The 16,742-nt window shown below is 38.8% G+C and overlaps 1 protein-coding gene across 10 annotated transcripts in view; it reads right to left on the bottom strand.

Moving 5' to 3' along the window:
• The window catches only part of GPATCH2L (G-patch domain containing 2 like), a 63,758-nt gene that overhangs the window by 25,888 nt on the left and 21,128 nt on the right, over positions 1-16,742 (bottom strand). For 3 of the 10 annotated variants that reach the window (XR_009500967.1, XR_009500965.1, XR_009500966.1), the window contains exons 5-8: positions 16,052-16,131; positions 13,209-13,276; positions 12,208-12,247; positions 10,076-10,102 (exon numbers count right to left, since the gene is read on the bottom strand). Coding sequence is in view for 7 of the 10 variants with exons in the window: in XM_059914719.1 (XP_059770702.1) it covers positions 10,076-10,161; positions 12,097-12,151; positions 13,209-13,276; positions 16,052-16,131 (289 nt within the window). In the remaining 3 variants the exon portion in view is untranslated. Of the gene's footprint in view, positions 1-10,075; positions 10,162-10,514; positions 10,596-12,096; positions 12,152-12,207; positions 12,248-13,208; positions 13,277-16,051; positions 16,132-16,742 lie in introns of those variants that run through there. The other 7 variants (XM_059914719.1, XM_059914715.1, XM_059914716.1 and 4 more) reach the window with 4 other exon arrangements.

Below are 16,742 nucleotides of genomic sequence, written 5' to 3'. Positions count from 1 at the left end.
AGTAGAATAATTTCACAACTTAGGGCTGAGTACAGAAGGGATATCTTCTCTGTGTCCCTTCCTAGTAAAGATGTGGGGAGGGAGGATGAGACACAGCCAAACTGTTACAGCAGGACAGGTCCAAGTGAACCCTAGTAATGGCAGAATTTACAGCCTGGGGAAATCTAATTTTCCCTACTTGGGAAAAACCTTAGAGCAGGGGTCCCCAACCCCTGGGCCGCGGACAGCTACCAGTCCGAGGCCTGTTAGCAAACGGGCCGCACGGCAGGAGGTGAGCGGCGGGCAAGCGAGTGAAGCTTCATCTGCCGCTCCCCATCGCTCACATTACTGCCTGAACCATCCCCCATCCCCCCACCCCCGTCCATGGAAACACTGTCTTCCATGAAACCGGTGCCAAAAAGGTTGGGGACGGCTGCGTTAGAGGACAAAGAAGGACGAGAACTCAGAACGAGCCAGGGGAAAGCCAAGAGGAAGCTGGGTGCTCGGAGCAGGAGGATTAAAGGAGACAGGAGATGAACCTGCCGTGCTGTGCAGCACATTCAGAACGTTAGGAGAGGCCTGCACCGGAGTGGAGAGCACTCTGTGTGGGCTGGAAGGGCCCCTTGTGTTCTTTGGGGACCTGTGCGTGGCGGCAGGCAACTGCTGCAGCTCAGCTGCCTATTCAAGAGGCAGTTCCAATTTTCTGTTTATCCCCCAAAATTCCATATCTATAAATTGTAGACATAAAGCATTAAGGAAGGGAAGGAAAAACAGATTGAACTATCCCCACCCCCATTTTCACTTAGGAGTATTTAACCACTTGGCTCCCTTTCTGTTTAATGTGTTATTTCTTTAATTTGTGTTGTTTTATTTTTGCATCATGTTACTTTTTTGTAGACCTTTCATATTTTGGTTATTATAAACTACTACATTATTTTCGTTATTCAACTACTTTTTTGTATTCTGAAGAACAAAAAGAAAATTGTGTTCTTTTACTCTGTGTCACTGTCTCAAAAGACAGAAACTGAAAAGGGACAACACACAGGTGAGGCATCACAAAGGACAGGAGAAGAGTGTGGGCTTCCCCTTCTCACCAACACACAAACCCCCATCCTTATAGGTTGAACGGTAGAAGATTTAACTAGATTTTTTAAAACTCTTTTTAAGAGCAGTACACAGTTGCTTTTGTGTTGAACCATGTACTGTGTGAGGAGGGAGCGGACCTTTCAATTATGCAGGGGCAAAAAAGGCTAAGTATTAGTTAAGCTAAAATCTCTACCAAGTTAAAACTTCCTTCTCAATTGAAGTGGCATATGGTTATCAGAATCATGTAAGGAACTTTCACAAAATACACATCTCCCACCATGCTGGGATGGGAGAAGAATCTGTAATGTTTATTTTGAAATTCTTCCTCAGGTAATTCTCATAAGCTTCTACCTACTGTGAAAATTACTGAGCTAAAAAAAAATAGACCAAATTCCCAAAGCCAAGCTAGTCCATAAAACAAATCTAAATATTTAACTTAAAGAATAACAGAATGACTAAATGAATATAAATATAGATAAAAGTATTGTTCCCCAGTATGCAAGCAATTAACCCAGAGAAAAGACAGACAGCAAAGCTCACTCTTTTTCTGTTTCATCTGATCTGGGCCTCAGTATTCTTTGGGCACTACTTCTTTCACAGCATGAATGCCAGGTCAGTACTTCCCCTAAAAGCATCACATTCAGCAGCATTTGCCGAAAAGAACTCAGGGAGGTGGAAGTGGAATGAACATTAAAAATAATAAATACACTCTTCAAAAATTCTTACTTCAGGAAAAAACACTAAATTCACTTCATAAATGTGAAGGTGAATGCTGAAGATTAACAATTAATTGAAAGAGTATTCTGTATATCCACACATAAACAAAACAAATCTATTTCATTTTTTACTGCAGGTAACTGAAAAGATCAGGTGAGTTGTTAAAACTGCAGTGTTACTTAGGAAACTAGGCAGATCACTATGTCCCTGGGGCAGGAATGTACTTTTAGGGAAAAACAAAAACAAAAAAAAAAACTTACTTTGAGAAATACATGCATATTTAATAGCACCAATGTTGGCAAAAAAAATAACTGAAATGACTGCTTTAGATTTAGAACAAAGATGTTTAGAGTCACTCCTAAGGAAAGAAAACAATCTTTATCTGCCGATGGCAAGCTAATTTAAGGAATGGTTCACCTTCAAAAATCACTCATTTTAAAAACTCATTGAAAAGTTCAGTTTTTGGTATGAAATAAAAATAAAATTTACTGGGAAAAGGTATTTATTTGCTGTACTTTTCCTTAAGCACACACAAATAAGTAACATCAGGAAAAAATTATTGATATTTCTAAGGACCATAGGTCATATAAATCATATATTCCAATTATTCTCCTTAATTACTAATCTATTCACCTCAATTATTTTTAACAAAAATTTATGGAGGCCTACATTATGCTGGATGCAGAGAGGTTATATACAAGATGACTGAGCCAAGGGCCCGTCCACCAGGAGCTCACAACACACTGAGGGAGGCCGAAGCATAAAGAACTAACAGATACAAGACACTGAGCTGTAATCAAGGAATAAGGAAAGTGTGAGGGTAAATTGTGGAAAAAGAGGATTAAATCTAAGGATGTAGAAACCCCTTCCTCACATGTGATTTTTACCTTCAGGGTTAACTGACATTTATTAAACACCCAGTAGGGGAAATGTATTTTCACAAACTTGCACATATGAGAGGATCCAGGCCTATGACACTAGAAGCAGCCAGAGAGAGAAAACGACCTCACAATTAGAGGACACAAAGGAGCTTCATCTAATAGGAAGAGATCTTAGCAATCCCACTAGTGTTTTCACTCAAACCTAACTAACCCTCAGCAGTCTATGACAAACTGCTCACTAGCACCTGAAAATTCTCCATAATCTACTTCCCTTGGCTGGGCCAAGGTTAGCATATCATGAAGCTGTTTCATGCCACCCACAGGAGCAGAATAGTTTCACATCAGTTAGAAGGATGGGTATATTACAATAGCAAAACAGAGAGAGAAAATGCTTTCATCATTCCACTCCGGCAGTAAGATGCCAGCTGGCTAAGAGCTGCTATAAACAAGACTGTCCAACAGAGGACAAAAGATTCCAGACCTGTGTACTATATAATGGGAATTCCAGTAGGATTGGGCAGCCTTATGGACAACATTAGAGCAGAAACATTTCCTAACACATGACCAAAACCGAGGCACTAAAGAGGTGAGCAAGAGCTGCTGTGCATCACAGCATCCCAACAGATAGAGGACTAATAACAGGTTCTTTCCCCCAAGCCCTGAGGTAAAACCTGAGGCTGTTTACTATGGCTCCAAAGGTCAAAATAAATAGTATGAATTGAGTCTTCTTTTTGCTCTTTGAAACTCCTTGTCAAGTGGCACAGCCAGCTGGGCACACAACTCTGATATGCAGATCATAACGTTTGTGAACATATAAAATGAATTACAATGAGTGCAGCCTATCACATTTCAACTCTGTAACGGGCAGGAAGGTCTCTCTCTTTTTCACCCAAGCACTGTCCAAATGCCTCCTCTTATAGTCCACTTGAGGTCATTTTAAGCACCTCAAGAAGCTGTACTACTTCTCATTAGCAAACGACTCTGGAAGCCAACTCAAGGTTTGTAAAACTGAAATTATCCTAAGAACAGGGTAGGGTGGTAACTATATAACAAAAATAATAATTTTAGCTACCAGTATGCTAAATATTCAAATATACTATTTCATTTTGAGCCCCACTAGCCCCCAAAATATTGATATTTTCATTTTCGAGGTGAGGAAATTGAGGTATGGAGAGGTTAAGTCTTTCGCCCAGGTAAAGCCAAGATTCTTACCCGAGTCTGCCTCACACTAATATGAGATTAAGAAGGAATAAATGGAAATGGTGATACATTACCAAGTCACCACCCAAAATAGAGGAAAGGTCAGGAAAGTTGGAGAAAACTCAAAACTGCCGCAAGACACTCAAAAACTACAACTGGTGACTTGTGCATCACACAAAGAGATGTAGCAATTGATAAGTTCCAGTTATGGTTTTCTAAGACAATAATGGTTAAAAAAAAAAAAAGCTATCCTTCACAATCAATAAATCTCTCATTTTGGGAAAAGCTGCCTACAGCACTAGTTCCTTATTACCATTCCATGACTGTGTCCTTGACAGCAATACCACCGCCTCTACCAGAACACCAATCACACCATCTGCTGTTGGAGCAGCAGCAATTCTTTTTTTTTTTTTTTTTAGAATAAGAAAATTTTTATTCATTAATTCATTTATCCATCCAAGGATTCACTAAATATAAATTGAATGCTAACAATATTCTAGAGAATGTGAGTCCCATAAATCTGAATATGACATAACCTTCAAATGCCTACATATTTTTTAATTTAAAAAGTATTCCATGTACTTACAGAAAACATAGAAAAATGACATAGAAGAATGCAAAAATACAGAAGATAGATACATACATACACTCACAGAATTAAAATTGTATTATATAACCTTACGTTTTTGACTCATGTGAAAATAAAAATACACATTAAACTTTTATATTTATATATGCTTTCTTAAGTTTTTTCCACTGCTATGAAATACAATTCTTTTCCATGTAATTTAGTGGTGAATTTAGTGGCTTTATAGTAATCTATTAAATAGACACATCAAATTTCTTTAAATGGATGGCCCACTATTACTGGACCTGTAGACTGAATGCTACTCTTCTACATTATTATTGGTCTACAACTTTTCAGATTATATAGTCTTTCCAATAAAATTTTGAGCATGAAACCAATACATAAATATCTACTTATAAATTATATATCACTGTAATATCTCTTTTTAATTTTGAAGGTAATTTTAATTATTTTTTCTAAAACTGTATTAAAAACTAAATGGAAAAAATTTTTTAACCCATTTACTGTGAAAAATTTCTGCAGAAAAAAATCCCGAGTTCCCTCTGCATTCTACTTTCATACTTTGAGCAGCAGCAATTCTTAATACCGGAACCAAGTCTTACTACTTTAATAGCAACAGCCCAATACCAGCAACCAAAACAACCAAACCAAAACAGCTGGTTTACGAATTTCATCTAGGTACCCTGCCCACTATCCACAACCCACCCACCAACTCTGCCCATTTGTTAATCACTATGTGCTGGGCACTGTGCTAGACCCTAGCACTCTCTTCCTCACCTGCAGCAGTTCTCCAAAGCTAAGTGAAGCCCAGGGTTCTACCTCCCATACAGAACTGTGCTCACAACAGCAAAGCACAGAGCTCATACCAATTATGAAATGGGATTTCCTGCTAAGCAAATTACAAAGCACCAGTCATAAAACCATATGCATTTAGGGCGATAGTTCCCAACCCTGGCTGCATATTAGAGACACTTGGGAGCTTCAAAATACTGCTAATGCCTGGGCCTCATCCCAGGCCGATTAAATCAGAATCTTGGGACGTGGTGGCCCAGCATGGCTATATTTTTTAAAGCTTCTCAGGTGACTCAAAAGTACAGCCAGGGATGAAAACCACCAAACTTACGTTATTTCTAGAGTGGCACTTCTGAAAACCTCTTAGCCCACAAATCGATTAGGTGGTACAAAGACCACAAAGACTCGCTCTCATTGCACTTGCCATGTGGGCTGTATTAAAATGACACATCAATCAAACGTTGTCTTAAAACCACGGTCCTGTTATTTTTTTGTTTATGCAATGAAATTCTAAACAAGAGAGTACCTTGAGGTCACTCATCGCCCCCCAGCGGTCCCCAGGCCTCACTCAGAGAACCAGAGCTGTGTTAAGGCTCCAGCAGTGAGGAAGCAGGTGCTTGAGGAGCACTCCCTCTCCTGCAGCTGAGGGTTTGGGGGAGTGGAACTGGCCACGTCCAGGCAGGAAGCAGCCTCAGCTCAGTAACCCGAAAGCAGGAAATCTTCACAGTTCAGGCATGATTATCAAACTCTTTGTGCTCTTACAGGAGAGTAATTATAGGCATGTGAAAAAAGGGAAGCACTCCCCAAGGAACTCTTCCTCACATGCTTCCCAAGAGGCAGTAGGGCCATTAAAAATTCCATGATGAAGAGGAAAAACAGCCTGGGAACAGCCAGGAGGCAATACAGCAAATTAATACACCAGCCCTCCTCGGGGAAAGCTGTGATAAAACAGGAAACACTTCTCTCTTCGCAAAATAAAATTATACCACTAATGATAACATAGTCACCACACACACACACACACACACACACACACACACACAAATCGTTCTAATAATGGGTATGAAATTCCCAATGCTGCCCAGATGCTTTGAAAGAAATCTTTTCCTACTACAAATAAAATGGAACAAGAAAAAGATAAAATTTCCATTCGAAACAGTTTTTCATACGGTCATTCACCTGCCTCTTCCCTACCACCAGCACTCTTTAACATTCCTTCCTAGGTGCCCAGGCTTTGTTAAACGGTCCACTCTTTACAAAGCCCACCATCTACTTGTGAATCCGATCTCATCAGTCAGCCACACTGGAGCTAGACTGCTCCTTCTCTACTGACTATTTAGTGGGCAGGGACCCTGCTATTAAGGAAAACAGGGAGCCCTGAGGGCTAAGTGAGACCATCATCCACATTTCCTAAAACCTGCAGAGGTCACTTGTGCTGACCATTTCCCACAGATCAGGGGTTGCCAAACTATTGATTGTGCACCCTCACCAGGAAAAAATGTGAACAAACCCTTCTTATATATGTAATACACACACATAAAACAAAAATACGTGCTGCTAGACTAATGCATGTACAACTTAAAGCAAAAAAAAAAATTTTTAAGGATAAGATAATAAGTAACTGTATTTATTTAAGATACATTTAAAAATTTTTTTAATTTCTTCCCTCTACCCCAAAGAACCTTCATGTTTGCAACCTACTTTGTGTCCACTGGCCCAGGAATGATGTCAGGCAGGACAAGGATGAGCTATAATTGTCCACATTCTCTCATCTTGCTTTCAGCAATGGTCTGAAGCAATAAGCAATATTTCCCTAGAGCTGAGTGCACCAGAAACACAGCCTAGGCTTCCTTATGTTTCCAAGTCCAGCCACCAGCACTGCTGGTAAAAGAATGAAGATAATGATGTGGATAATGAGATACACAAAGAAACAAGAAGCTCACACCCACTCCAACCAGGATAAGGCCTTAAAGGCAACAGGAAACCTGATAAAAGCAAGGATACCAATCTCAGCACAGCACAGCTCTAGGCAGCAAAGGTAAAGGGAGAAGGGCAAATAATACACTTTCAGCATCTGACATAACACGGTGTTACTCATACAGTGCTCCCAAAGAGCACACACAGCCATTATTTTATTTGGTATTAAGACAAACAGCTGTGTTGGTGGGAATGTAAATTGATACAGCCACTATGGAGAACAGTATGGAGGTTCCTTAAAAAACTAAAAATAGAACTACCATATGACCCAGCAATCCCACTACTGGGCATATACCCTGAGAAAACCGTAATTCAAAAAGATGGGGCTTCCCTGGTGGTGCAGTGGTTAAAAATCCACCTGCCAATGCAGAGGACACAGGTTCGAGCCTTGGTCCCGGAAGATCCCACGTGCCGTGGAGCAACTAAGCCCACGAGCCACAACTACTGAGCCCACGTGCCTAGAGCCCGTGCTCCGCAGCAAGAGAAGCCACAGCAATTAGAAGCCCACGCACCACAATGAAGAGTAGCCCCCGCTAGCCCCAACTAGAGAAAGCCTGCATGCAGCAACGAAGACCCAATGCAGCCAAAAATAAAAATAAATAAATTTTAAAAATTTATAAAAAAAAGCAAACAAAACAAGAACAAAAACAAAAAGAGGCCTGTAACACAATGTTCACTGCAGCACTATTTACAATAGCCAGGACATGGAAGCAATCTAAGTGTCCATCGACAGATGAATGGATAAAGAAGATGTGGCACATATATACAATGGAATATGGAATATTACTCAGCCATAAAAAGAAATGAAACTGAGTTATCTGTAGTGAGGTGGATGGACCTAGAGTCTGTCAGACAGAGTGAAATAAGTCAGAAGGAGAAAAACAAATACCGTATGCTAACACATATATATGGAATCTAAAAAAAAAAAATGGTTCTGATGAACCTAGGGGCAGGACAGGAATAAAGATGCAGACGTAGAGAATGGACTTGAGGACACAGGGAGGGGGAAGGGTAAGCCGGGATGAAGTGAGAGAGTGGCATGGACATATATACACTACCAAATGTAAAAACAGATAGCTAGTGGGAAGCAGCTGCATAGCACAGGGAGATCAGCTCGGTGCTTTGTGACCACCTAGAGGGGTGGGATAGGGAGGGTGGGAGGGAGGCACAAGAGGGAGGGGATATGGGGATATATGTATACATATAGCTGATTCACTGTGTTATACAGCAGAAACTAACACAACATTGTAAAGCAATTATACTCCAGTAAAGATGTTAAGAAAAAAAGACAAACAGCCGGACTGCTTTCGTATGGATTGAAACCTCGCCTTCCAAGTCACCCTGAGCACCACCACCTCTAAGAAAAGCTCCCTGAGCCTGAGTGAGGAGCCGCTCCTCTGTGCTGCTATCACTCTGCTGCACACCTTTAGGCACTTGTCACTACAAATTGTAGTTCTCCATTTCCACACCTGACCTTCCCATGAGGATATAAGCTCCTTAGGGGTAGTACCTAAACAAAGTGCCTGGCACACAGTAGGGAGTCAGCAAATGATGAATGAATGATGACCAAACAGCATACAACTAAAGAAAAGGCCTTACAGTAGTTTATTAATATCCCCTAATCTTCCAAGTTCTTAGTTAACACCATGTGTGATAGTCTCTCTTTTCAAATGACTTTCCCTATTGAAATACTACTTTTCCAGTAGAAGGCTAGGCAGTTGGTTATAATGCAGAGTTTATTATTACAGCCCACAGCAAAAGTTCTAACTGTATCCATGAAAGAATAATTTCTTTGTGCAGCCTGCACCCCAAATCTATGAACATATCCACTTAAGAATGTGTTAGGAAGAAAAACAGAAAAAAAAAATCATCAGAACCTTGGAAAAAAATTCTTTGTGCCACTAGAAGTAATAAAAGTTCTATGGTTCAGCCTATTAGTTGCTCCTTGTGCACAAAAACCTGCTAGGGCATGCCATCACTGAAACCATATTTACCTTGCATGTCACCCAACTTAGAATTTATATTCAGAGGCACTGGTTTCATTCTGCTATGCAGGTGCAGGACTCTTTCTGACAAATATACACTGAATGCCCAGTAAGTGCCAGACACTGTGTTAGGTACTGGGGACATATCAGGGAACAAGACAAGGTCCCAGCACCTAGAAGCTTATATTCTAATGAGAAACCGAGGGGAAAGCAGGAAGAAAAAAAAACAATAAACAAAGTCATTTCAGACTGTGACTAAAGCTCTAAAGGAAAGAGATAATGAATGGCGAGTGGCATAGGTGGCCCCTTTAGACAGGGCGGTCTGACAGGTCCTCCCTGAGGAGGTGGCCTGAGCTGAGATGAGAAGGAGCCAATCATGGGAAGAGCTCTAAGGTGGCAGTCCAGGCAAAGGGAACACGTGTGAAGGTTCAGCAGCAGGAAAGGGTTGCAATTTTTGAAGAACAAAATGGAGCTCCCTGGTGCAGCTGGATCTCTTCCCCATTGAGGAGGACAAAGTCTATGAAAGGAGGCTGGACATGAAGGCAGGAGTCAGATCATGCAGGGTTTTGCAGGTCATGGCAAGCACCATTAATAACGTTCTTTGAGGATGGGGCTTCTAGCAGAAGAAATACGGAATAGGAGCCAGAACTTAGGTCAAAGTTGAGATTTAAATCACATCCTAGCCATGTGACCACAGGAAAGAACTTCAACACTCTGCCTCAGTTTCTGCACCTATAAAACAACTACTGACCTCAAAAGGTTGTTGAAAAGATCAAATTGGATAGTATACTCTAACATACTTTAATTTGCAAAGTGTTATAAAAAGGAAATAGTATCATCTAGAAAAAAAGTCACTCGAAGACAATTACCTGGCAGAGCAGTGTGCTGGTGAACATCTTCGGTGAGAAGCATCAGCAAGAACATCCAGGGAGTAAAGGGGAGAAAGAGGATTAAACTGCAGGAATAAATGAGATTACTTCAGTATGGCTTATATGAAACAGACCTGATCCTAAAGGGCTACCTGCTACTTGCTTACTTTTGCCCTTTGACTGTTCAACTCTCTTGCCATAACACAGACACCATTCAATAAAGTTGTGCATATTCAACAGTGTACCCATGAATGTAGCATAACTGATCTACCACGCCTCAAAAAACAGACTATTCCTTGGTAAGCAACAATTTTTCAAAAACTTCTGATACACAATAATTACTTAAATGGCAAAAGATAGTACTTTCTAACTGACATAAAGGGAACTTATGCCTATTGATTATCAGCCCTTGTTCCCAAGAATACTAGCATGAAATTACCTTTTCATTTCCTTATCCTGGCAGATGTTTCCAGTGAATAACTGGTTAGCACATACCAGCAGCAGTGTAGTGGAAACAGAACTAGATTAAGAATTAGAATACCCAACGTTTAGTTCCAGCCTACAACTGAGTTGCCATATATTAAAAACCACAAAATCTCTTTGACCTTTACTATCCTCATCTGTAAAATAGATGTATCACTATCTGTCTTACCTATTTTATGGGATTATTGTGAGGGCTACATAAAATATTACTTTCGGTTTAACAAGTAATTTCAGTTTCTCATCTGTAAAACACCTATTTACCTCAAAAGGGGGCTGTAAGGATCAACTAGGACACTATAATAAAAGTACCTCACTTTATGTTGGCTACCTTTCTTTGGATTTTTTCCACAATAAGTACTCCTTCCCCAAAATTTGAGAAGTAAATATATATCAATACTAGAAGAACACTGAATGGTAATTTCAAAAGGACTTAAAAAGTATACAAACTAAGCAACTGTTCTGTCATAGAGGTTCCAGTCCCAATGTTGTATGACTTTGGGCAAATAGCTTAAACCTCATTTGTAAATAACACATCTCATTTGTAAATAACACATCTGGACTAGGTGATCATCACAGGTCTCTTTGCCTTTAGATCCTCTGATGCAAACACAATTAATACCCTTGCTTAGCATTCCCCAAACTGCAATCTCTCACATCCCACCTTAATGGCTTTCTCTTTATCTGTCCACCACCCACTCTACTATTTAATATTTTTCTTTGTATCAATTATTTTTACTCACCCTTGTCCTTACTATATTTCTATGAAATAACAAGTCTGATAGAATGATTACATGTTTCTAAAGTAAATTATCAGAACTTAAAAGTAAAAATTCTGTATCCACAAGCCAACTAAAATCATATAATAAATACACACCAGTTAGGTGTACCACTAAATGTTTCATTTTGAAACAGTAACTTCAAGATGAAAGTTCCAAGTCTAAAATGTTTATCAACTTAACAAGCTAATAAGCAGTCAAAACAAAACAAAACAAAAAAAAACAAAACAAAAAAAATGATGGAGCGATAGAAAGCCTGAGAATTTTTACCTATCAGTCTTCATCTATTTTACAACTAATCATCAAGGTAAAGCAACCTCTCTCCCAGCAAAACTCAAAAGCCTCAAACATTAAAGGAACATATTGAGAGTCACTGTCAGTAATTTTAAAATTATGACCCCTATAAAGGATTAGATATGCCAAGGGCCCCCTCAGGGGTAGCTAGGGTAAAAGAGTAAGAGGCTCTAGGCCTCAACCCCACTTTACCCAAAGTAGCTCTACCTTCCTCTGCTTCATATGTTTAGGATTCAACATTGTACTTCTCAGCACAGGATGCTGATGCATTCTGATTTCTTACTGCCAAGTTCAAAACCAGAATGACAACTGCATTCCTATGAAATATGTGTTGTAAGTAATAAACTGAAGGTCACAAGTTGAAACTAAAAAGGGGAATTAGCTACAGTTCTTATCAGTGAATACTAGATATTCTTGGAAAACAGTCCTCCAAGAAAATCAGAATAACATAAGGAACAAGAACCTTACCTCATGTGCACAAGCAGAAATGTGAGGAAAATCAGAAGCCAACGCTTTATTCTTTCTAAAGAAAAGGAAATCAAATGATAAAATAAAGATGACAAAGGAAAGCAATCTCACCTGATTTCGTTCTCTTTTCCCAGCTGATGGTAACCAGAAACTAAAGAGAGGGAGAGAATAAGAGGAAAGAAAACAATAAAAGAAGTGGTAGGAACATTATTAGAGAGAAGATAAAAAGATGTGGGTTAATGAAGACAAAGAAATGAGAAAAAATGGAGTTGGAGGAGAAAAGGAGAGAGATGTTAAATGTGTATGAACTTTTTTTGCAGAAAATAACTCCTCAAAGTAAAAAGCCTTTTAATGGAATGCACAAGACTAGACACTCTTAAAAAAACTCAAGATGGTGGTGTGACACCAATGCACTCTCAGCTGTGCAATGAGAACAGGATCCCCAATTCAACAAGAGCATAAACCACATCTTGCCTATTTTATAGATTAAAACTTCAACCAGGCTGGATGGGTATAGGAGTATAACTGGATACTGACCATGACATGTAGTAGAGACACCAAAGAGCCAATCATGTTATGGGACAAGGCTGTCACAAAAAAGGGTGGAATGATTTTCCTATAGCTACACATAGGCTTTCCAGTGGCACTTACCACAGTAGTTAGAACAAAAAGATATCTCTCTGTCTAGAGGTCTAAAAATGGGAAGACCATATAGGAGAATACAGAAGCAATCACCCATTTTGAACAAAAAAATTTTTAAGAGACAGAAAAATGAATTTAAAATATAATATCCTTATTGGAGGCTACTTTTATAATGGAGCACCTATAGACATAAATAGCAAAGAAATAAAAACTAGTATAGAAAGGAAAAAAAAATCACTCTCATGAGTTTACGTTGTTAGCCATTTTAACCCAACACAGCCATAAGTGAATAAATAAATAAATAAAAATTAAAAAAACAAAAACATATGTTAACTGTCATAAAGTACCCATCTTTAAAACCTTCTTTTTCAGCTCTACAATCGAATTTTTAGGTTCCTTCATAAAATGTTCCCCTGCTGCCTCCTTCAAGGAAAAGGCTAAGACAGCCAGTAAATACATTAAGTACTTACTCTTTCTGCCGAGGGTCACTAATGAGGTGGCTTATCCTCTCAGTTCCCAAATTACTCATGCTGGACTCCTGAAAAGCCAAAGAAGATAACAGTGTCATCTAACCACAGAAACAAATATGTAAGTATGATCCGTCATCAAGCTCATGCTTTCCCATAATTATACCAGCAACCCCAAAGCACAAGTCAGATGTCAATCTTAAAATCCAACAGTGTCTTTTTGTGGTACTCTACTGTTAAAGTATTGCATGTTATTCTAAACTTATTTTTCTCTAGTGATCAAAAAAAAGTCATTATAAACATTTTTTTTACTATATACAGTATTTTAATATAGTGAGTAATACCTCCTAGAGTTACTAAAGTGTATCAAAATAGAAACACTTTAAAAAAAATCCAACAGCAGCCAATTTTTAACAGGCCAGCACACCAAGATCCCTAGAGTCTATGATTTTAGCCTCAAGAGCCTTCATAATCGGACATTTACTGAGTCCTCACTGATAACACCTAAGTATCTACTAACTAAATGTATACACGTCAAAGGACTTTTGTAACTTACAAAAATCGTCACCCTGTATTTTGCCTGTTAAACATGTCCTAAAGTAAAAATAGAAGTCTGTATAAATTGCTTCTTAAATTTCCGGTTCTCAAGATTGTAATATGAAATCATATCCGTAACACCACAAGCAATTCAGAAACTAATCATATCCAAAAAACTGGAAAATGGCAGAAGGCACTCACCCTTCATTTAACGTGAGTACACTTACAGTGAACATCTATCACAGAACGTTGGGATGCGTACCAACAGTACATGAGCAAGAGTTACGCACATTTGAGGAAGTGTTAAGATGAGAGAGCGTAAGCCATAGACATGAACGTCAAAAATGTCAAGCCTGGTACTCAAACACATTTGTTTCTGAGCAAACATTATTATCTGCATTCATCTATGTGTGTGGATTAGCCTAAATATTAGCGTACACATTTCAGCAGAACTGGCTATAGAAAAATGAATTTGAGGTCAGATTTCAGGTGGGATTGGAGCTAAATGAAAAGGCTTCACATACTGTATTCTTCATATCCTTCACTCCTTACACCTATGCCTCCTGGTCACAGACACAGCCATGGTAATGGGCCAAGGGAAAAGATGGGTGAAAAATGAGCTATTTGTTACAGCAGAAAAATTATTAACTTAAAGTGCCGTAATGTTTAAATTTACAGTTTATTACTGTGTAAATTACAAGCAGTACTTTGCGTAATTAGCAGCTCGCTGGCAGGGAGCTGTGAATGAAACTCATTATTTATGATTACAATTTAGAAAAAGAGACGAGAGATGGGGGAGGGAGAAGAAGGGGGGCAGAACAGTGACCTCTGGTAGAAATGACAAATATCCCTTTAAGGTGATGAAGATGAATTAAACAAGTAAATATTATCCTATTCATTTGAAATCATTAAAGACACATCCAATAGGCCCTACTTTCCTTCCATGCAAGCTAAAGGGAGCCTCCAGGATGAAATGATTTACTTCCATGGAAGTGGAAGGCTCTTATTTTATAGGAGCTGAAACAAAGTAAGGTAGGTGGTAGGGAGAACATCATCTGTCAAGCCTAACCAATAAAGAGAAAAAGTCAAACCAGCGCTCTGCTCCCCACTCCCAACCTCCTGCCTCCCTCATGCACTCCTACCCTGCTAGCTGTCCTGATAAGAATAAGCTCTCAGAATAGCAAATGCAGCATTTTATCGCCTATAAAATGAGTAATCCAAAAGAAGACGTATCATTCTTCCAATAAGCAAATGTCTTTCTAATTAGAGATTTGACATTGAATTTAAAGATAAAAAGAATATGAATTCATCTGAAAATAAACAGCCTCATTTCTTCTGCAGAAAACAGTTCCCTGATTAATCTATGAAACAGTAGCTCCCTGAGGGCAGGCAGACTGTGGCTCTGACCACTACATACCTGGCTGGGCATAGAGCCTGCCACACATAGGCACTCTAGATGCTTACTGAGTGAACAAACACGTTAATGCTCTAAAATGCCTCTGCTGTCCTTATTCTTTGTCCACCACAATCCTCTCTGACTGGGTATGAACCCCAGTCTTAACCTATTTTCAATCTCAAAGCCAGAGTAAAAAATAAATGAAATAACTAATTAAATTTAAATTGAAAAAGATAAAAAAGAAGTAGACCTGGGTTCAATTTTCTATATTTTGCCACTTCTATCTGGGTAACATCAGACATTCCTTAACATCTTTGAACCCATTTTCCTCATCCTCTGAAGAGAATATCATCTTTTTTACAAGATTTTTGGGAGGATTAAGTGAACTGAGTGCCTAGCACAGTCCCTGGCAAAGGCAGAACTGAGTAAATGGTAAATATCCCTCCCTCATGGCCAAGGAGGGGCTTTTGAAATTTGATAACAGGTTTTTTTTGCCCAGTTTTTTTCTTTTTTAATGAATTCTAGAATAAAAGACCAAAGTTAGAACAAAAGAAGCATTCATGAATTCAAGAGGAGTCATAAAGAAGCCAAGAGTATTTCAACTTATATAATAATAATATACGATTAATCAAAAGAGAAGAAGAGACAGAGATCAGGCCTGTAGATTTACAGACAGCAGACACTGTCATGACAGTGTTTGCTTTGTCAGAACTTCTGTATAAATCAAGCTTCATCTTCTTTGTGTGTATCCATTCACACCCTATATAATGTTCACTCTTGTGAACTTGCAAAATACACCTGGCTTAATTAACCCCAGGGAGTTCTGCAGCACCTTTGATTATCAACAGTGTACGCAAATCTCATAGGAAATATTATCTTCCCAGTGAGCCTAGAAAACAATGACAGCTATCACCTTCCCAACAAGCCTTCTTCGCCCCTTTCTGAGGCATCGAGCTGCAGCTCCAGGCAGACGATTAAAGCGAGCATGGTACCCTAAATAAAAAAGAAGAAAGACCTCAGTAACTGAATGCAGAAGATTCATTAGCAATGATATGCTTCTAGTACACCAAAGGCCTTCCCCCCCAAGATCTTACTAAATTAACCCTTAAACTAGTATCACTAGGCTATTTGCCAATGATTTACTATTCCCATGTCTTTGTCACCAGTAGTATGATCTTAGGCATGTCATTTACCTCTGACATAGGCATCCTCATCTATAAAAAAATAATAATCACTGGCTCAGTCCTCTTTTACAGGACTGTTTTGAAGACTCAGTGAAATAGCACATGGAAGGTACTTTATAAACTAAAAACACTGTACAAATATAACGTATTATCTACAATTTCTAATTGCAAATTAAATGTTAGCTATTATCTTAAAAATATTCTAATTCATGAAATAGGTAAAAATAGCATGTATAGTATAATCCCATTTTTCTAATTGCTGTATATGTTCTACACATAGAAGAGACAACTGGAAGAATCCACACCAAAATGTTATCAATGACTCTGGGTGTGGGATTATAGGCCATTTAAAGTTTCTTCTTCCTATTCTTGTTCAATTTGTATGTACTTTAAGTGGTCCATAAAGAACTTTTAGAAATG

The sequence above is a fragment of the Balaenoptera ricei genome, chromosome 2 (assembly GCF_028023285.1).
Source record: "Balaenoptera ricei isolate mBalRic1 chromosome 2, mBalRic1.hap2, whole genome shotgun sequence".
NCBI lineage: Eukaryota > Metazoa > Chordata > Mammalia > Artiodactyla > Balaenopteridae > Balaenoptera > Balaenoptera ricei.
The sequence above is the reverse complement of the archived record's forward strand: the minus strand, read 5'-3'. Positions and strand labels throughout refer to the sequence as shown.